This window comes from Podarcis melisellensis, assembly GCF_964234715.1.
Source record: "Podarcis melisellensis genome assembly, chromosome: 8".
Lineage (NCBI taxonomy): Eukaryota > Metazoa > Chordata > Lepidosauria > Squamata > Lacertidae > Podarcis > Podarcis melisellensis.
The window spans coordinates 62,328,493-62,349,293 of NC_138540.1; the positions used below are offsets into that span (position 1 = coordinate 62,328,493).

Consider the following 20,801-nt stretch of genomic DNA (forward strand, 5'->3'; position numbering starts at 1 on the left):
GCCTTTGCCAAACTGGTGCCCTCCAGATGTTTTGGTGTGACTCCCATTGGCCCAAGCCAGCACAGACGTTTTGGAGAAAAGGCAGCCTTACAGAGTTGTTGCAAAGACTGCAGTTAGGTAATGTACATAATGTACATAAAACATAATATAAATATTAAGGTCCCCCATGCCTACAAAAGATTCCACTCTAACTTCTTTTTTGCCCAGTGTGCTTGGGACTGCCTCCCCTCACTCTAAACCTACCTTTTCTTTGAATTCTTTGACTCAGCCCTCTAGTTCCTCATGCTCTGTGCCAACTGCTGCTGCCTCGAAGAGGACTGCCCTTTATGAGAGTTTGGAGACTGCAGCTAGTGTAAAATGCAACTGCTAGGCGGGTCAGTGGGGCAGCCAAATAGGATCATGTGTCCCTTGTCCTGAGAGCACTGCGCTCCCTCCCTCAGTACCCGCCCCTTGAGGCAGCTGCCTCACTCTACCTCATGGTGTCTGTTGCATTTGGTGATAGAACAAGATGTTTCTCAGCATCATTCCAGAGTACGTGTATTGCTGATGCAGAATTATAATTTATAGAACTGTGAGAGAGTAAGGGAAAAGGTATCTTTTTACCCAGGTGTCTTAAAGGCTAGCAGAGAAGATGGGCATCTCTTGCACAGGAATTACTGCTCAACCAACTAGGCTCATCAGATGTTTAAATGTGGTATGTAAGGAGGTTAAAAGACACACGCACACCCTTCTATGTAGCATTAAAGGGAGCAAAGGTCTTCTTTTCTTTTTCCCTGCCTTTTCCAGCTGTTGTGAAGCTCTTATCTGAACTGCAGCCAAGGAGAACAAAACAAAGCACAAACTCCAGCACAGCCTTACTGAGAAGTAACATTTTTGGCTGCTGATGGGCTGAGATTCAAGTATCTCTCTGTGCTAGTGTTTATTTCTTCCAATGTGTTCTTGTTGCCACTGAGCAGGCTGTGTTTGTGAAAACAGCAGGCAGCAGCAGCAGCACACCCTGGGTGAGAGGCAACAAAAGAAAAGAAAGAAAAGCTGATCAGGCAAGCAAGGAAGATTTGTCCAGGTTTCAGAACTAGGCTTTTCCACCTCCTTCCTCCCCTTCACTCCCACTCATTCTCTAGCTCAAGCATGGGGTACATCACTCCAGCAGCCCCCTCCAAAAAAAACACACCTCTACACCCGTGGCCCCACCCACAAGAGGGAGAAAGTACCTGCACACACTCTTTTTCCAAGGACTGACAGTTAGATCCAATGGAATTAACTGGAACATTGAAGAGCCAGTCAGTTTAGAGTAGACAGTTCTGAGCTAGATGGACCAGTGGCCTGACATAGCATCCTGTGAATGTGCAAACACTTTGCATTTTCCCCAAGGACTAACTTACAGCATGGTGACTGCTCAGAAAAGACAAATGTTCTGGGGACATGATAACTAACTATTCAAAAGCATGCAGAGAACATACTCTGAATGTGGAAAATATGCACTTCGAGTTCTCAAGTAAGAAAATAAAACGAGGAGGCAGGCATAAGGGCTTGAACCAGAGCCCTGGCTTAGCCCCAGTGCCTTTTACAAGGCAAGAAAAGTATATTGCCGGAGTAAACTGGGGGGACAAATATGAAGATGTGAATAGCTTCATGATCAGGTGATGGCCATAGCCAATGGAAAAATGCTGATGTTTTATGTAACACCACCACCCAGTGGCTGTTTCTGGAATTTGCAGTCTTTCAAAGTCACAGTTTCCAAATTGCAATATCAAAGGCAGCTTGAGGAGGAAGCTTGTCTGTTTGAGACACAAACAGAACCACGGGAACAGAACCACAGGAACTGGGAAAGTCTAGGTGCAATGAAAACATTGGGGTTTGCCATGATCCCATCACTGGTTCCTCCGGAGGAAGCCAGGTACAGAGTGATTTTCAGGAGAAAGTTGCCACAGCCTGAATCAGAAGCGTAATCCAGATTGGGGCCTGAAGCTGCTTTTTCTCCAGAGTAAATACAGCCAGGTTAAGTGTGTTTATTAAAGTGTGTGACTAACTAATAATAACAAAAACAATAGTAGTTTTATTATTTATACCCTGCCCATCTAGCTGGATTGCCCCAGGCACTCTGGACGGCATTTGGTCTCTGACCTAAGTTCTCCACCTGTAAAATAGGATCAGTAAAAGACCTTGCAGGATTGTTCAGATGGAGAACATTTTGAAAATGAAATCAGATTTCTTCTCCACCTGTGATCTAAAGGGCCACAAACACATTTTGTACTGCCAGCACAATCAAGTGTCAAGGCATTTTTCTGAAGTCTACCAGGGAGTGGGAGTTGATTGCATATGTGCTCCTTCCCAGAAGCAGACAACATCCCTGCAAATAAAACACATAACATGTCAGGGTGATGGTTAGATCAATCTTTTTTGCTTTTATGTGCAGAGGTATTCTGCTTCCACCATCACCTTTAACTAAGCCTACCTGCAGAGCAAAGCAAAAAAGAAACTTCTCCTAGCAGGTTCCTAGCAACAACATTTTTGATTTAATTGTTCATGACTTGCAGTGTCAGGAAAAACTTTGGCAACTGATTTTCTTGAAATGGCTCTTGATGAGGATTTATCATCAGAGGCATGGATCTGGTTTTAGAAAATTGATGTAGTGCCTTTGAGAATTTACAGCACTTCAAATACATTCTCCATTTTAAATTACGTTAATTCTTGCAACCTTTTAACATAGGCCAGTATTATTATCCCCACTGTAGATGGGAAAGTGGGGGGGACGGACTATGACTATATGAGTGCAAAGGGCTTAGTGTTTATGCATCACTCACGGCAGCTAACTAAAATCAAGAATGAAATACACTAAAACAAAGAGCCTCCCATAACAGTTAGAATGTGAAGAACAATCCCATTCAAGAAGAGGCAGAGCTCAGATGTTAAGAGAAATGGGGGCCATCAATTGAAGAAACCTTTCCTTAACACCCACCAGGCTTTCCCTCCCCCCCTTTCTTGGTGGGTGTAGCCTTTAAGCACTAGTTGAGGTTCTCCTCATGCCTCAGTGGGAGGGCATAAACCCCCATACAAACACTGTTGCTGTTGAGCACACACTCTGTTTCTGCGGCGAGACATAATTCTTTTGAAATTGGATCACATCAAGGCTGCAGTGTCCCAATTTCTCCGTGCTAGCGTCCCCGGTTTGGTTTTCCTGTCTGCTTTCCTGACCGGCTGAAGTTGGCAAAGTTGCATCTGTTCATTCCCTTTCCACCTCTCTCCCCCACCTCCCAATTCCTTTTCATAAGACTGGTGTGTGTGTGTGTGTTGTTTTTTCTTTCACTCTCATTCCCTTGCCTTGTAGGCCTGACTGCTTCCTTGTTCTGATGACCTAGAAAGCTAATTCTTCTCAAACTATTAACTGCAGCATAAGAACATACTGAAATAATTTTCCTCGGGAAAGCATTTTTTCCGGGCGCCGAAAGAGAACGAAAAAAAACTTGCTTGAGCATACAAGCTTAAATGGCTCTTTGGCTGCATTACTACTGTGGCCACTTAAGAGCTATATGGGCAAGGATTTCCTGAGATGCTTTTGCAACCCTAGCTAGGACAGTGGATGTGGGCAAGGCCTTTGATATGCAGATAAGCCACAAATGTTTCCACTAACAGGAGGAGAGTAACATCAGGAATGTCTGGTGCTAATTTTTCAGATTTTAAAATAAGATAAGTGTATTCCATACACTCACCTACTGGAATGAGGGCTGCTTTGTCAATGCCATCTGGGTCTTTTTCCTCGCATGTGTGTTTCATTTGCAGAATTAGTCTCCCATTGGCTGAGGGAAACTGTTTCACAATGGCCAAATCTCTGGAGACTTTCTTTCTTTTGAAGAGATGGTGTTGATCCTGTCTATCGCTGCATCAAGACAGTGCTTAAACAGAAGTACATGCAGGGGGGTGGACTCAAACTCAGCATCGTGTAAAGTGAACAAAGGCTCTTTTACATCACTCATGAGTTTTAGGGGAACACCATGGCATTTAAAAGAATGTAAGTTTAGCACAGTTTCAACAACAGAAAAGCAGGAGGCCTGCCTGAGCACTGTTCTTTGTTTTGTGCATCTTGCAAGCTAGGTTTCTTTACGAATGTAGTTTTCTTAAGGGGCTTGGTATCTACCACCAAGCCTTTACCTCCATCTGTCACCCTCTTGTACAGGTGCTTTTGCATATGCAGAAACGTAATCACTTGTTCTTATTTTGGAGTTGTCTGGATTATGCTGTTTAATTGTCACAATGCAGAAATGCAGCTAATTATTCCAAAGGACCTCAAATCTAAATACATATTTGGAAATATGATGTTGTTCTTGTGCAATGTCCTTTGATGGCATCAATGTGTCTACTCAAGACTTTCAGGCAACAAAGGTTGTTACCTACCCAGATACTATGTTCTGAGAGCAACAGAAGGAAGTTTAACCAATAATGGTGCTGGGAGCCATTGGTAGTTGGAGCTGAAGAGACGGCATGCATCTACATTTCCCTTGGCTTCCAAAATGTTAGTTGCCAGTCCTTTCTTTCCCAATTCATACTGATGTGCTTCTCTTCGCAGATATGCCACCACTGCTGCCAATGGACCTCAAAGGAGAACCTGGACCTCCTGGAAAGCCTGGCCTAAGAGGACCTCCTGGCCCACCTGGCTACCCTGGGAAACCCGGCATTGGCAAACCAGGGCTCCACGGCCAACCAGGCCCCGCAGGCCCACCTGGCTTTTCTGGCATTGGCAAACCAGGCATCCCAGGGCTCCCTGGCAAGGCAGGTATGAAAGGGATGCCTGGAATTAATGGTGAGCCGGGCATGAGAGGAGACCAAGGGCCACGAGGCTTGCCAGGCCCTCCAGGAGTGCCTGGCCCAGCTGGCATTTCTGTGAACGGAAAGCCAGGCGCAACAGGAAGCCCAGGCCTGCCAGGATTCCGGGGGGAGCCTGGGGCCAAAGGAGAGCCCGGTCCGCGTGGCGAGCGTGGCATGAAGGGTGAAAATGGAGTTGGGAAGCCAGGGTTGATAGGGCCGCGGGGAAACGGAGGCCCCCCAGGCCCTGCAGGACCTCCGGGGCCACAGGGAATTGGGAAACCTGGACTTGATGGGTTGCCTGGTGCTCCAGGTGGCAAAGGTGACCCAGGGCTTCCAGGAGAGCCAGGGCTCATTGGGCAGCCTGGCCCTATGGGCCCACGTGGCCCACCAGGTGTGGATGGAATTGGTGTGCCAGGGGCAGCTGGTGTGCCTGGATTGCAAGGGCATATGGGCCCCAAGGGAGAACCTGGTCACCGTGGCCTTCCTGGCATGCCTGGGCCTACAGGGTACGGGAAGCCTGGGTTGCCTGGCTTAAAGGGAGATCGTGGGCAACCAGGTGTGCCAGGAATCAGCGGAGAAAAAGGGGAGCCCGGAATGGATGGTGAGCCAGGTGAAATGGGTCCCCCTGGTATCACAGGGGCCCCTGGGATTCCTGGTTCTATGGGTATGCCAGGTAAACATGGCATTCCAGGCCCTAAAGGTGAAGCTGGACCAAGTGGGCCTGCAGGGCTACCAGGTATGCGTGGGGACCAAGGGCCTAGCGGTTTTGTGGGGAAGCCAGGGATTCCTGGGGAGCGAGGATTGCCTGGACCACAAGGGATGCCTGGCCCAATGGGCCCCAAGGGGGAAGGTGGATTCGCTGGTCTCCCTGGGGTCCCTGGGATAACAGGGCCCATGGGCCCAAAGGGGGACTCTGGTATTCCAGGGCAACCAGGCCTCAGAGGCTCATCAGGGATACCAGGTCTGCAAGGCCCTTCTGGTCCAATGGGGCCCCAAGGTTTACCAGGACTGAAAGGAGAGCCTGGCCTCCCAGGCCAACCAGGAAATGGCAAAGTAGGGGAGCCGGGTATTGTAGGTCCCAGTGGGCCACCAGGGGTTCCAGGAAATCCTGGATTAAATGGGCTTCCAGGACCACCAGGGCCACCTGGACCCCCAGGAGCACCCGGGATGTTTGATGAGACTGGGATTGCTGGCCTCCACTTGCCAAATGGAGGTGTAGAGGGAGCAGTTCTGGGGAATGGCAAGCCTGGGAAGCCGCAGTTTGGCCGAGGGGAACTATCTGCCCAGATGGTACCTGCCTTCACTGCCATCTTAACATCACCATTCCCAGCCTCAGGAATGCCAGTAAAATTCGACAGGACTTTGTACAATGGTCACAACGGCTATAACCCAGTGACAGGAATCTTCACTTGTCCCATCTCTGGCATCTATTATTTTGCCTATCACGTGCACGTTAAAGGAACTAATGTCTGGGTGGCACTTTACAAAAACAACGTGCCTGCCACCTATACCTACGATGAATACAAAAAAGGCTACTTGGACCAAGCTTCCGGTAGTGCAGTGCTTGAACTCAAAGAGAATGACCAGGTCTGGATCCAAATGCCATCGGATCAGGCCAACGGTCTGTACTCCACTGAATACATCCATTCATCTTTTTCTGGATTCCTTCTCTGCCCTACATAACAGCTGTTGGGCACACCTCCTTTAATCCACTGTAGCCATAAACTTGTCTGTTAAAAATAAAATAAAAAAGTGTCACTGGGAAGATGGTGAAAACCAATGGTGTGTGGAACTATTTTGACCAAGCTGAGAAGATAATTTGAGAGAGAAAACTTTGCTGTTGTTTTCATACCATCTTTGTATTCAGAATTTAGTTTACCCTAGTGACTGCACATTGACCACAGATGCTAACTTGAGGATTAGCTGCCCGTCAGTTCTCTTAGGATGCACGGAAGGCATGCGATGGACAGCAGCACTCGGGGATCTGCAGGTTGTGTGACGTATCAACTTAAGACACCACCTTCCAAATTTAGCATTTGTTCACTTTTAATCTTTCTGCTCTAAAAGTGTGATTCAAGTCAGTCAAATTGTGACAAAGTGATGAATTAATTGTGGAATGCTTTGCATGAGCACCTTTTACACAATGCTTAACACATCTTTAAATCATGCCATCAGAGGTATACGGGAAAGGGATGGCAAGTGAAACATATTCCAAAGCCAGAGACTTTTGTGATCCTCTACAAAAAACAGGACTCCCTAAAGTGCACATGCTTGATAGTCCCTAAGCAAATCAAGTAGCTAAATATCCTTCATGAGTCAGCAGCCTAAAAAGATAGTTCTATGAACGCTGTTGTCTGACAAAACCAGTGTAAAGGCACTGCAGATATAGGTTCAGTTGCTACTAGCTTGACTTGTGTTATCTTCGAAGTGCCAGTTAAAAGACCATTTTTTTCAGGATGTGTAAACTTATTTGTTGTTCAGGGTGGTGGAAGTACCCAACCACCATAAAAATGTTGATTTTTAAAAAAAGTAGATTTCATGGTAACTTTCCATTCAATCATTTCTACAACGGTGCTATTAGCTACTTAATGTTATTCAGTATAGTGCAATATCTATTAAAAAGGTGCAAAGTGTTGTGTGCAAAGATTTATGTGATTTTGGAAAAGAATAATTTGTCTTTTTTTACCACTTTCTCTCAATAATGCTTGAAATGTCACCTGCCTTACAAGGTTATTCACAGATTTTGGGATAACTGATCATGTGTACAGTGCTTTCAGAAGTGGTAACACATACCCTTAAATTGCTGAAGAGTGAGCTCTCTCATCTTGGAGAAATAATATGCTGTTTTGGTGATACCACATAAAAATAAGCAAGAGCCTCTTACTGTTTAGCCCTGTTATGAAAAAAATAGATGGAATTAATCCAGTTCATAGTTCAGAGCTTCTTTTCAAGTGTCCAGGATGCCAACAATACAGCGAGAGTGGCTTAGTTCAATCTCCCAGGTTTAATGTAGATAAAGGTATTTAAACATTAAAATGCAGTGAACTTTAAATTTGTGAACAAGTATTCTAGGGCGATGGTTGAGAGAGAAAAAAATAATCACATTTTGGTTTGTAAAAATAACTAACACTGATAGATGGATGCTGGAGAATTGAAATTTAGGTCACCTGCTATTTCAGCTGCGCTGCCAACTGCCTCTTCTTCTTTCCTTCATTTAACTTAAACTTGTATGATTTAGACACAAGCAAAAGAATAGGCCCAAGATTTCTGATTCCATCTGATGTTTTCTAAATTCCTGGAGAGGACAAGAATGCCAAAGGCACACTCTGCTTGCAATAACATCTTTGGTTTCACATTGGGTCACCACAGGCTAAAACTGAAGAAGCCAAGTGCACACATTTTCTACGTGCCTAATATTGGAAGAAGGCTTCCAAGAGACTGGTGCTCTAAATTTAAGTCTATTTTTCTGTGAAGTAGAGTATTAAGCTTCCATTTTTAACACCATCAGATCTAAGAAAATGTGTTACTATTTAAAAGTCAGATTGGCAGAGATTGAAAGTGTGGTGGATAAGTACTCTAACAGCAACAGAGAATCACATAAACCCCAGAATTGCTCCTGGGTGTGTTGGTACACAATTTATTTATACTGTGTTCTAACACAGAGATAACCTCTTTTTTCAGCTCCTTTGGAGATTCAACATTTGCGATCTGACTGGTAAGACAGAAAACACAATGACAAAAAGCACATTTATCTCCAAACTAAATTGTTTTGTTTCATGGGTGCTGTTCTGCAGCCTCACTCTTCCCTTCTCTCATACAGGGCATAACCCTTCTGCATTTATACAACTTTTTAAACTTCTTAATATAGAGGCTGTTATTACACATAAGAAATGAAGTGTGGGATGAAGAGGCTGATTCACATGAGTTAGCTTTTTTTTTTTTTAATGAGATGCCAGATATTGTCTATGACAAAGTTTGGGGGTTTTTTGTTGGAGAGCATGTGGGAATTAGGTTTCAGTCAGCAGAAAGATCAGGTTTGGAAACTACTTTGAACTGTGCGTTACAATATGCATTTTTATATACAAATTCTCTCTCTTTTAAAGAAAAGAAATTTGCCTCTAGTATCTTCATTGCTAACCTAGTATATAGCGAATTTTTAGTTTTGTAAATACTTATGTTACATGCACTGTTTCATAGTAAATTTGGTTTTAAAATGCACTCTTGTTTTGTGATCAAAAACTGGTCTTCACTTTTGAACTGAAACTACAGTACTTGATTGTATTGACCCAACATCAATAAATCTTATTTTACAAAAAGATTTGCATTTCACATTACTGCCTGCAAAAATCATGCCAATGTAAATATTGTTTGTTTGTAAGTCACTTTGGGTTGCCTTGGGCAATCTAAAGCGACTAGCAAATTCAATAAATAATAGTAATAATTGTATTTTCACTCCTTGTCTTTAGAGCAAGCCCTTTGATCACCACTGTGAACAAACAGAAGGTTTTCAAGCTGACCAGGACAGCTAAGGACTGACCCAGAGGCCACTGTATGCACAGGGAGGTCTCACGAGAAAGGTGGCAGTGCCACAAACATTGACACCAACAGTGCTTTTGGTTTAGAGTTTGTTAGAATTTAAACTCTAATTTGTTTCTTAAAAACAAATAAGAATTCAAACCAGGTAGGAGGATATCCTGAGCCATTTTCCTTGGGGGCATTGCACTACTTCTACCACCACCACAAAGTTCAGAGGAGGTAGGGTCATGTGATCTGGATTTTGCACATTTGCACAAATGATAGTCCCCGACGTGGACATCTGGTGGCACTGGAGTCCAGACAGGCATGCTGGGTGGACAGAAATGTGGCACCTGCTCCCCTTCAAACTTAGGAGGATGCACCATCCATTTGGCCTTTTGTTTTCTATTGAGGGCAGCAGTGTATTTTACTTGATTTTAAATTTACTACTGGTAACACACATTCCTGGTTATCGAAGACATATGTAAAATCTCCAGATTTCAAGTACTCCAAGATTACTCAGTTACAAGACAAGAGAGTCCAGTCTTTCGTCCTCTGGCTTTTGCAACCACACAGGAAATCCAAAAGCAATTTCTGTAGCTACCGTTTGATGAATTTGCACCATAACAATGCTTACAAATCCTTACCTTGCTCCTAGCAGAGCTCAGTACCAAGGGTTCCCAACACTTGGGCATAGTGAACTGAGAGAGATTCGACTCCAACTGAGATTTAATAATAAAAGTCTAAAAATCAGAGACTGTAAGAGGAGCAAGATATTATGTATGCAGCAGAAAGCAACTGGCACTTTGAGCAATTGGTTACAAGAGGAACCTTTATCTGCCACACAAAATATCCTAGGCATGTTTCCCATGAGGGAAAAGAAGCCCCACATTGCAAACGAGTTCTTCTTTGGAAGATGAAACAGAAACACAGTTCTGATGACGAGGTACAGGGTTCCTTTTTCCATGGCTCAAATCCGCTGGCAGTAGAGTTCATACAAGCTGTCAGCCAACTTCTCTGTCTCCTCAAAAGATTCGCAGCTATACTTCCAGCTTTGGGGCACCTGCTCTTCCCCATAATACGCCCCAGCAATTGCCCCAGCCATTGTAGCAATGGTGTCTGTATCCCCACCCAATGAGATGCAGTAGACAATGGTCCGTTGCAGACTGTTGAAGTCCTCAGGGATATCTGGGTGAGACTCCATGCAGCGCAGAAAGGAATAGATAGCAGTGGGGACAGAGCGCAGGGCTGCAATGTCATTGCCTGACAAAAGAATTAATTCCCTTTTAGCAAGCAACAGCACATGCATCTAGCCTTCCACCATAAACTCATTATATTCAGTACAAAGTGATTACTATAGAAACGTGTATGTGTGTGTACCCATACCGTTATATACATGACCATTATGCCTCACATAAATCCACAAGCATGTTATGCTGGCTATAAACACATCCTAGTGTGCACCTCCAAGATCAGATACTTGGAATTGTGGCTACTCTGAATGCTGAAGCTGCATTTCTGCCTATCAACAGGTAGTTCCCAAAAGACCTAACCATTAAAAACTCATGTGTATGTATGTGTTTAAGCTATTTATACCACAACTTTCATAACATCCTATGAAAATTTCCAACAGCCAAGTAAGCACTGTGTGAAGATAATTTGTCTTAAACCTCCCACAATTCATCCACTCTCTCACACACAATTGAGCAAATATTTTACTATTCTATCTACTTCCTCCCCAATGCTGATGATTTAAATAAACCACATGCTTGAATTTTACAATTCTACAGATTAGTGTTTTACTGTTTTCTGGTCACAAAATGGGAGTCCATGCCTTGTGCTCAATATTGTACATACCTAATTCTGACACCACATCTGATTTTGACACGGTGCTCTGCTCCAAAAATTCTTTGATCTTCTTTAGACGCTTTGAATATGGCAACTCCTCATAGCCCAGCCTGGAGATGAGAGACTGGGTTGAGGCATGTGTTTCAAAGGGGGAAGGGTATGCTGCCCCCTTGTGTTACAGCCAAGTATAAATGTAAGCCTGCCCTCAGATGGCTATTACTTACATCCGTGCATCCGCAACAGACTTGTCATCTGCTTCCACTTCCTCCATGTGGCCTATCAGCTGCTCCACGAACTTCTCCCGATTCAACTCTACAGCCTGTAGAGCGTAGTGAACTGCCAAAGCCTGCAGTATGGCTCCATTATAGCCCAAGGAATTGGAGTGGGTCAATTCAGCACTCAGTTTGGCAAACTGCAGAAGCAGAAGACATTGTTGTAAAAATTAAGCCTGAAGAAGGGTGCATGTCTTAAACCAACAGGGTACATGTCTTACCTGCCTAGCATCTTCTTTGACAGATGCTGGCAACAAATGTTGTAGGAAGCAGTGACAAAGCAGTCTAAGGACTCCCTTGCCTTTCTGACTTACCCACAGTATCAATATATGCAGTTGAACCTAAGAAGGTAAGGCAACCCTGCTAGACCAGGCCACTATCTGAAGCTGAATGTGAGAAAATTCAGAACAGATTAGACAAACTCATGGAGGATATAGCTGTCAGTGGCTTCTAGCTATTAAGCAGTATGCCTCTGAATACCAGTTGCTGGGGAACAAGTTAGAAATGTTCTGCTCAGGTCCTGCTTATGGGCTTTCCTTAAGGACCACTATGAGGACAGGAATGAAGTTGGACTAAATAGCCCTTTAGCCAGATGCAGCATGGCTCATATGTTCTTAGCCTGTCTCCACAGTGGCTGACCCAATGCTTTCAGAAAGCCCACCAACAATACATGAAAGCACTACCCCCACCCTTGTTGTTCCTCAGCAACTCCTTATTCAGAGGAATTTTGTCTCTGAATCTGGTGGTAGTTATTAGTGGACTTACTTTCCTTGAATCTGTTTCATCATTTTTTACAAGCCATATAAATAAATGGCTTCTGGCAACAAATTATAAAAATCCTGAATGAACTTTTCTAAACTTCTCTGATATCACAACACGAAAAGAATTCTCTTCAATCTGTTCTGATACTGCTCCTTAGTCCGATGCTGCTACCACCCTGCCTAAGACTTTTTGCATGTTGCAACATGACTCTTCTCAATGTCATGACCACACAGTACATGTGAGGGGAACTGTTACACACACACACCATTCACTTTCAAGTCCCTGAGAGCTCCCACCAACACTACTATAACAGTAGGTACAACTGCCGCAACTTCCTAAGATATTGGCACCACAATGTGCAGGACCAAATCCTGTAACTCTTATCTGACATCCCACAAGCACAGCAACCAGCAAATGGCTGCATTGGAGAGATTATGGGGGATGATATTGTTGGATTGCTCCTTACAGAGTTTATGCAAATATTACAAAAACAATGGCCCATGCAGATATGAGACTGTTGCATATCTCGGCTAATTAAACTAACATATTATTATTTATTTATCTGTCACCTAATATGCAAATTACATGCACAAGTAAAAAGCGCCATCCAGTTTAATGACGCAATACACACACACACCAAAAAAACCATGCACACCCAGAAACAGCAGTAAGCATCATACATGTCAACGTGGCACTGGAAAGATGTTAATGCCAGCACTAACTGTTGTTGGAGACAGCATTCCATACACACAGATATGTCCATCCAGCCTAGGACAATGTTTGTGATGCGCTTTTATTGTTATGTAGTCAGCATTATTTCAGCAGGCTACATATAAGAAATCAACAAACCTTTTTTACGTCTTGAACGTTAGAGTAAGCTAGTGAAATGCCTGCTACCCTCATGGCACCACCATTCCCATAGGAGCCTTTCCCATTAAACTGCTGTCTCGCTGGCTCAAACACATCTCTGCATTTTGGGCGAAGAAGTTTCTTGAATACAGTAATCACACTGGCGCCATAGGTGCGGTCAGGGTCTTTCTTGTATTCTTCAGCAAACCTGCAGGGAGACTATGTTGAAATGCAACTCCACTTACATTCTCTGAGCTATCACTGGACAGCTGCTAATATGAAAAAAGAATAGTGCCTAGTTTGTCCAGTTAGCAGGGTGAATTTGGAGGATATATTTATTTCATTTATAAATTGCTTCCCATGAAACATCCCAAAGCAATTTACCATTAAGAAAACCAATAAGAAAACACATATAAATTCAATTTCTAGGCCAATGAAGATAAGACTACATAAGAACATAAGAATAGCAATCTATTCTCACAGTGGCCAACCAGATGTCTGTGGGAAACCAGCGAGCAAAATATGAACACAAGAGCACACTCCCCTCCTATGGTTTCCAGCAACTGGTATTTGGAAGTATGTATTGCTGCCTCCTACTGGAAAGGCAGAGCACGGACATCATGGCTAATAGCCACTGATAGCCCTTGCCTCCACAAATTAATTGGTCTACTCCTCTTTCAGCAAACCTGACTACTGCACTGTTCTCTCCTAATTTTTAGATCATATATGAACAAGTTAAAATGCACAGGTCCCAATGCCAATCATTGGGGGACTGGGATAAAAATTTCCACTTAAAAGGCTTGTTGGAAAAGGAAGGTCTTCCACAGGTGCCAATAGGTGAACAATAAGTACAGTGCCTGATTGCCCAGCAGTGGCAAAGTGGGTGAATTAACTGATCATGCTACTTAATCAAGTTAAAGTTCGCAACTCTATTTCACACAGGACGTAGATTCTTCTCAAGCCCTCTTCAACAGTATCTTAGGGGCTGTCCCTGTGTGTTTAGGAAATACATGCAAAGAAGCACCCTAGACGTTGCCAAACATGTACATCTCTGTAGTGGAAACAATCAGATAAGAATAAAGGAAACTCTGGGAAGGTTTTCTTTTCCTTGCCTAACACAAAAAAGGAGGACTGAGAAATTCCTCAAAACCTGGGAAGAGAAATGCTTACATAAACTCTCACCCCTTTTCCCACCACGCCACACAAAAAGCCTCCAGGACATTTCATTTTTGTTAAAAACTGGTATGGTTGGGTAAGCATGCAGGAAACTCTACACAAAGATGCCTTAAGTTGCACTCATATACTGAGAGCTAAGTCCCAATGAACAGGGTAGATTTTACTTCTGAGTAAATCTGCACAGGATCATTGCCTTGTCTTTTTAAGTTTTCAAAAAACAATGTGAACGTGCAAGTTCCTACTCCCACGGAAGCAGTTGAGAAGCGTTTTAGGATACAGAAAGGAATGAATAATCATAAAAATAAAAAGGGACAGAGTCCATTTCAATGATTTCTTTGTCAAACCCATCAGTCCATCCAGCCCATTACTGTGAACTGTGACTGGGTGCACCTGTCCAGGATCTCAAGCTGAAAGAGATTTTCCACACCTACTCTTCAAGATCTCTTGTAACTACAGCACCCTCCTTACCGCTTTGCCATATCCACTTCATCAAAGTCCTGCTTGGCTAGTAGTGACCTCACTATCGAGTGAGTCATAGCTGTGTCATCACTGTAGAAGTGGATTCCTACAAGGTAGGAAGTACAGAAATGTCAGCATACGATGGATAGACTAGAAAGCACGTGGATGTGTGCTGAGTGTGTTCTTTTCCCTTTCCTCTTTCCCCTCAATAAAAATTTGGGAAGAGTAGTTAACTGATAAAGAGGTATCAGGCAATCCTAGAGGAAGAAGGTCACTCTGTACATGTTCAGAGAACTTCACCCATTACTGAGTTCTGAATAATCTTAGCATTCAAAACACACACAAGTGGGGCTCAGATAAAACGTTCACTTGGTGGGGAAAAGAGATACCAGAGCTCACAACCAGACACTCCCTGTCTGCAGTTATAATACTGGCACTGTGCAATAACAACAATTATAAACAAACATCTTATTATAACATGATATGGCAAAATTAGGTTATTTCCATGGCGGTAGTCAACAGAAGAATTTCCAGAGCATGTTTTTCATTACACCAAAGGCTCACCAATTTGCCATTGTAACTATTTTGCTTTAGGTAATTGTCAGCTGACTGTTCATTTTGCATTTTATTTTCCTTTGCTCCAGATCCCTGCCACAATACGCGCATAGGTCTTTTTAGTGTCTCCACCCAGATTATGGAACAAATAAAAGTGTTCCATAATCTGGGTGGAGACGCTAAAAATACCTAATTTTCATATTATGTATAATACACACTTTATTATTATTATTAAATAATGATGCTTGAATTTGTATTCCACCCTTTCCCCCAAAGCAGCCCCTCATTGTTATTTGCTGCTTACTGAGGATCTTTTTATTTTATGAGGTAAAGAATTGTTTTTATGTGCTAAATGTGGCTGCCACTCTCTCTTTTTGTCATTGTTTTATGGAATCCTAATGCTGTAAGCTACGCTGAAGGAACTGTTTTTACTCTAAAAGGGTGGGATGTACAAGTTTTCATAAATACGTATGCTTGCCAATTTAGGATTAAATCTCATACACCTGCTGAAGCAGAATGTTGTCATTGAGAGCTTATGCTCTAATAAAGTACAGTCATACCTCGGGTTGAATATGCTTCAGGTTGAGCGTTTTTGGGTTGCGCTCTGCGGTGACCCGGAAGTAACGGAGCATGTTACTTCCAGGTTTCGCCGCTCGTGCATGCGCAAACACTCAAAATGATGTCATGCACATGCGCGGAAGCGGCAAATTGCGACCCGCGCACACATAGACATGGGTTGCGTTCACTTCAAGATGCGAACGGGGCTCCAGAACGGTTCCAGTTCCTATCCAGAGTCACCACTGTAGTTCCATTAGTGCAAGGATTTCCATTTGCACAGTGGAACTTCCTCTCCTCTCCTCATGCACTCCTCAAATTATTCGGGGAAACCCAGAATAAATTTAAGAGGGTTTCAGAGAAAGGAAGGACATGTTTTGTTCCACAGCCAAAAGTTCCTGCACTAATGGAACTACTTGATACTGCCCTCAGTCAATAAAGACTCTTTTTTAAAACAATTTATATTCCTTTCACTGTAAAAAGAATGCTCAGAGCAGCTGGCAAGCAGGGCCAGCCCACTCATGAGGCAAGGTGAGGTGACCACGTTGGGTGGCAGGATCCACAGGGGCAGCAGATGCAGCATCCTAGGAACAAAGCACCTGCTGCTGCCACCAGAGTGTTAAAAATTCCCAAGGAGCCAGGTGCATTTTGCAACTAGCACGGGTCCAATTGCAACCACATGGAGATCTCTGGATGCCAGGTTAGCAAATGACATTCCATATAGCTGGTCCCTCCAGCTTTCTTAAGAGGATAAGATGAAGAACTTATTTATTGCATTTTTATCTCACCTTTTTCTCCAAGGAATACATGGTTCAGTTAATCCCTACAATGACCCTGTGAGATATGTTAAGTGGCTGTGACTGGCCCAAGGTCACCCAGTGAGCTTCATGACTGAGTGGGGATTTGAACCCTGATCTTCCAGGTCCTAGGATGACACTGTAACCCCAACACCACACTGGCTTCCTAGAGTACTTCTGCTATGGGGCAGCTATATAAATTACCGTATTTTTCGCTCTATAACACGCACCCGACCATAACACGCACGTAGTTTTTAGAGGAGGAAAATCCATAGGCGTGCCACCCGTAGGCATTCCCTCCATAACACGCACAGACATTTCCCCTTACTTTTTAGGAGGAAAAAAGTGAGTGTTATGGTGCAAAAAATACAGTAAGTAGGTAAATAAATGGGGAAAACAAAATGTCACATAGAAGGATTGGAAATATTTTCATTGAAGCTTGAATTTGTTTTATTCTGGATCGTTTTATTTGATGTTTAATGTGTTATAAACTGCTTTGAGATTTTTTCTTTAAAATACAAAGTGGTATAGAAATGAAATTATTATTATTAATAACAACAACAACAATAAATTTCATGGGGGAAAATGGAACCTAGACATTCTGTTGTGGCAACTGCAACCTATGCTTAAGGTGTCATTTGGAGATTAGTGTACAGTGGTACCTCTGGTTGCAGACAGGATCCGTTCCGGAGATCTGGTTGGATCCCGAGGTTTCCGCAACCGGAGGGACCGCTTCTGTGCACGCGCGTGGGGCAAAACCCAGAAAAACACTTCCGGGTTTGCCGCGTTCACATCCTGAAGGATACGCAACCGGAGGTGTGCGTATCCAGAGGTACCACTGTATATATCTGAGTTTCTAACACTGCTTCCACAGTGGCCGCTCTCCCCAATGCCATCTGTACATCAGGGTGACCAAGAGATGTGGCTTGTATCCTCCCATCCCTCTGGAGAAAATGGAAAGGGAAGGCTGCTTTGATTCCCCCCCCCCCACCGCACATTGTCCCTGATGTAGATCTTTACTCACCCAAATCTTCCCTATGTGGATCCGTATAACCCCCTTGTTCCTGGTGCAAATCTTCACACACCCCTTCTTCCCTGGCTGGGGAGGATGTTTTGTGGTGCGCCTCAGGTGCCAACCTGCCTTGGGCCGGCCGTTCTGTCAAGGCATTAAAAATAACCAAAATAAAATAACCAAAATAAAAGCACCCGAGTGCACCCTTCAGATTCCATGCCCCGAATCTGTACAGTGACCATACACAGAGCCAGGAAGCCATTTCTTTAAAAGTTTCCATCAGAAATAAATTCACTTTTTGTCCTCTGCACCCTCAGGCTTGGCTCTCCAAGGTCTCTCTCTCACTCTCATATACAGCATCTTCTGTTACCTTGGGTGCTTCCCACCCAACCTGTTTGCTGTTTGTGACGACGCGGAGAACCCTACTTAATGAGGATTCACTCCGATTTGAGGAGGCTAGGCTCCGTTGGGTCAAATCATTCGTTTGCCTTCCCCTTACTGCAAAACAAAAAAACCCCCCGACGCTTTCGAGAAAGCGGGCTTGTTGAGCAAGACCTCCAAAAAGCCAGCTTCAACTGCGCAAGTTGAATTTGCGGCCTCTGAAGGCAGCCCCAAGCAAGGGGAGCTTCGCAAGGAAGGGCTGATAATCGCACGACACTTAGTCTTCCTCTCGTGACTGCCCACCGTTTACCGTAGAGAAAATGTCACAGCCCCGACGACACACCGAGGCGTGAGCCGCCCCGACCCCTCGGGAATAAATGTATGAGGGGCGGCGGGGAAGGGTCGCTTGCCCCAAATAAATTGGGGGCTTTCCCTCCCCCCCAGTCCCCGAAAAGGAAGGGCCGCCTCCCTCACCCCTGAGGGTCACCATCTGCTGAGGTAAAAGCGGCCCAGCTGACTCCGGAGGCCGCCTCAGCCCCTCCTCCTTTTACCTTTCTCGGGCGGCTGAAGCGAGCGCACGAAGCGCAGCAGCTCCGCCAAGTTGACCGTCTCGAAAGCTTCGAAGCCGCCGCCCAAGCAGTCGCCCAGCAGCGCTCCGAGCAGGCAGCCTCGGAACCGGCTTCGGCTCAGCACAGAAGCCGCGGCGGCCCCACCGCTCCCCACCACCGCCGCCGCCATCTTGGCTCCTTTCGTTCGAGGCGGGAAGAGCGGCCCCGGCGGCCACGTGCCGCCCCCGCGCGGCTGCAGTGGACCCGCTAGCCGCCGACGGGAGGAGGTGGTCGCCGCTTTCGCCGTCCCGTTGCCCTTGTGAAAAAACAGCATTTTGTGTCTCGTTGAGTTTTTCCCTCAGCCGCTCTTTGTTTAGGCAGAGAACGGGGCGGTGTAGGGCATAGCAACAAAACGAAACAAAAGAATCGACCGCAGGCAAATGTAAAAACCCCATTTAAAAATGCCTGGGCAAGCCTAGCATTGTTACAGCACAGCGTCAAGAAGAAGAACAACTCTTTCTTCTCTTACTCTAGATGAAATAAAAATAAATCTCTTTCTGGAGTAGCGAAATTCCACCGCGGAATAGCTTTGTATACTAAGAAGGGCATGCACAGGACACACCTGTCATTTTGTGTCCTTGGGTTGCAACCCTACAGGTGTTTTACCTGACCTTGGGGGTGTGGGGTGTCAGCTACTTTAATAGGAAAAGGGTTTTTTTAAATCTATATTGGCATCTCACATCACTGATGCATTAGGTCACCAGCACCATCAGAGCAGTGCTACCTCTGGAGTTAACTTGGCCAGAGTCTTAAGCATGTTGTGCCTAGACATGGGCGCAAGCCTTACCAAAATATTGTACTTAATTCCCAGTAAATTGTGTTCTGTATGGGAGATTCCAGATGATATGTTTATTGAGCATTCATCCAGATACATTCACACAGAAGTGATACAACCAGCTAGTGGTTATCTTACAGTTCCCATTTGTCAATTTTCTGTCAATTTTCTTATCAGACTTCCTGTGATTAGAAAAGTGATGGGATATTTGCACATGTGCAGGATAAGAACCCTTTTTGTGTGTGTGCAAATTAATTATCCAGCAAGAAGCAAGAGTGCACCATTTGGAGTCTTTTGCCTTTACAGTGGTACCTCAGATTAAGTACTTAATTCGTTCCGGAGGTCCATTCTTAACCTGAAACTGTTCTTAATCTGAAGCACCACTTTAGCTAATGGGGCCTCCCACTGCCACCACGCTGCCGGAGCACGATTTGTGTTCTCATCCTGAAGCAAAGTTCTTAACCCGAGGTACTATTTCTGGGTTAGCAGAGTCTGTAACCTGAAGCGTATGTAACCTGAAGCATATGTAACCCGAGGTACCACTGTATAGAGGAGTCTAGTTTCTACATACACTCACACATGCCTTGCTGTCCTCAGTCCTAACAAGTAAGGGGCATTATTAGAGTTCCAGCTATGCCAAAACATTTTACACATCATGTGTCAGTGAGGAGTGTGGTCATGGCAGAGTTTCAAGGGCCACACAGAGTTGCCTTGAGCACTGCATTTGATCCCTGGCCTGAGATTCCCCAAACGTACTTCACCAAACCTTTATTAGGCGTTACAAGTATAGGCCATCATAAAACAACCATATATAAAAATTTTAAATATATACAAATAAACAGCCATGTAAAATATATAATGAGGATTTTCATTGGGATTTCTTCCCGCTAAAACTCAGCCACCCTTGCAGTTACTTCCGGGTTCATTTCAGATAGAATCCGATATTTTCATTTTGCCATGATGTTACACTACCCAAAAAAGGGGATAGCACGCGTTTGCATAGCTGGTTAGTAGAAAAGGATATGTTCTACAGTGTCCGGCACATTCAAAGAACATCCACAATGTCTTAAACCACAGAGCCTAGGGCTTGCTGATCAGAAGGTTTGAATCCCCGTGACAGGCTGCACTCCTGTTGCTTGGTCCCTGCTCCTGCCTACCTAGCAGTTCAAAAGCACGTCAAAGTACAAGCAGGTAAATAGATAATGCTCTGGTGGGAAGGCAAACAGCCTTTCTGTGTGCTGCTCTGGTTCACCAGAAGCGGCTTAGTCATGCTGGCCACATGACCCAGAAGCTGTACACCGGCTCCCTCAGCCAATAAAGCGAGATGAGCGCCGCAACCCCAGAGTCATCCATGACTGGACCTAATGGTCAGGGGTCCCTTTACCTTTACCTACAGTGTCCGGCATATTCAAAGAACATCCACAATGTCTTATC

The 20,801-nt window shown here is 44.5% G+C and overlaps 2 protein-coding genes and 2 long non-coding RNA genes across 9 annotated transcripts in view; 2 read left to right on the forward strand and 2 right to left on the reverse strand.

Annotated features, from left to right (window-relative positions):
* COL8A2 (collagen type VIII alpha 2 chain) overlaps positions 1–8,741 on the forward strand; it is a 194,666-nt gene extending 185,925 nt beyond the window's left edge. For all 5 annotated transcript variants that reach the window (XM_081921467.1, XM_081921466.1, XM_081921468.1 and 2 more), the window contains one exon: positions 4,565–8,741. In XM_081921467.1, coding sequence (XP_081777593.1) covers positions 4,565–6,486 — 1,922 coding nt within the window. In that variant the 3' untranslated portion in view covers positions 6,487–8,741. The remainder of the gene's footprint in view (positions 1–4,564) is intronic.
* Positions 522–4,554, reverse strand: LOC309375676. Its single transcript, XR_014170999.1, has 2 exons — positions 3,711–4,554; positions 522–997 (listed from the first exon to the last, which is right to left on the reverse strand). It is a non-coding gene; the product is annotated as an uncharacterized lncRNA (long non-coding RNA).
* Positions 8,397–18,754, reverse strand: ADPRS (ADP-ribosylserine hydrolase). Of its 2 annotated transcripts, none has more exons than XM_081921498.1 (7): positions 18,536–18,754; positions 17,616–17,747; positions 14,694–14,790; positions 13,050–13,257; positions 11,391–11,578; positions 11,176–11,276; positions 8,397–10,581 (listed from the first exon to the last, which is right to left on the reverse strand). In XM_081921498.1, the coding sequence occupies exons 1-7, from the start codon at positions 18,720–18,722 to the stop codon at positions 10,289–10,291; spliced, it is 1,206 nt and encodes a 401-aa protein (XP_081777624.1). In that variant the 5' UTR covers positions 18,723–18,754; the 3' UTR covers positions 8,397–10,288. The 2 variants fall into 2 exon arrangements, with proteins under 2 accessions (XP_081777624.1, XP_081777625.1); XM_081921499.1 differs by lacking the exon at positions 18,536–18,754 and adding an exon at positions 18,459–18,489.
* Positions 16,247–17,351, forward strand: LOC309375674. The gene is made up of 2 exons (XR_014170997.1): positions 16,247–16,796; positions 16,968–17,351. It is a non-coding gene; the product is annotated as an uncharacterized lncRNA (long non-coding RNA).
* Positions 18,755–20,801: the final 2,047 nt, after the last annotated feature.

What these genes read in the sequence shown, in the direction of transcription:
- ADPRS (XM_081921498.1), bottom strand. Translation starts at nt 18,722, where the DNA reads ATGGCGGCGGCGGTGGTGGGGAGCGGTGGGGCCGCCGCGGCTTCTGTG. An exon ending in GCTTCAGCCGCCCGAGAAAG is followed by an intron (nt 17,748 to 18,535) that starts GTAAAAGGAGGA and finishes ATGCCTTGACAG; the next exon opens with AACGGCCGGCCCAAGGCAGG. An exon ending in GAAGTGGATATGGCAAAGCG is followed by an intron (nt 13,258 to 14,693) that starts GTAAGGAGGGTG and finishes GTCTCCCTGCAG; the next exon opens with GTTTGCTGAAGAATACAAGA.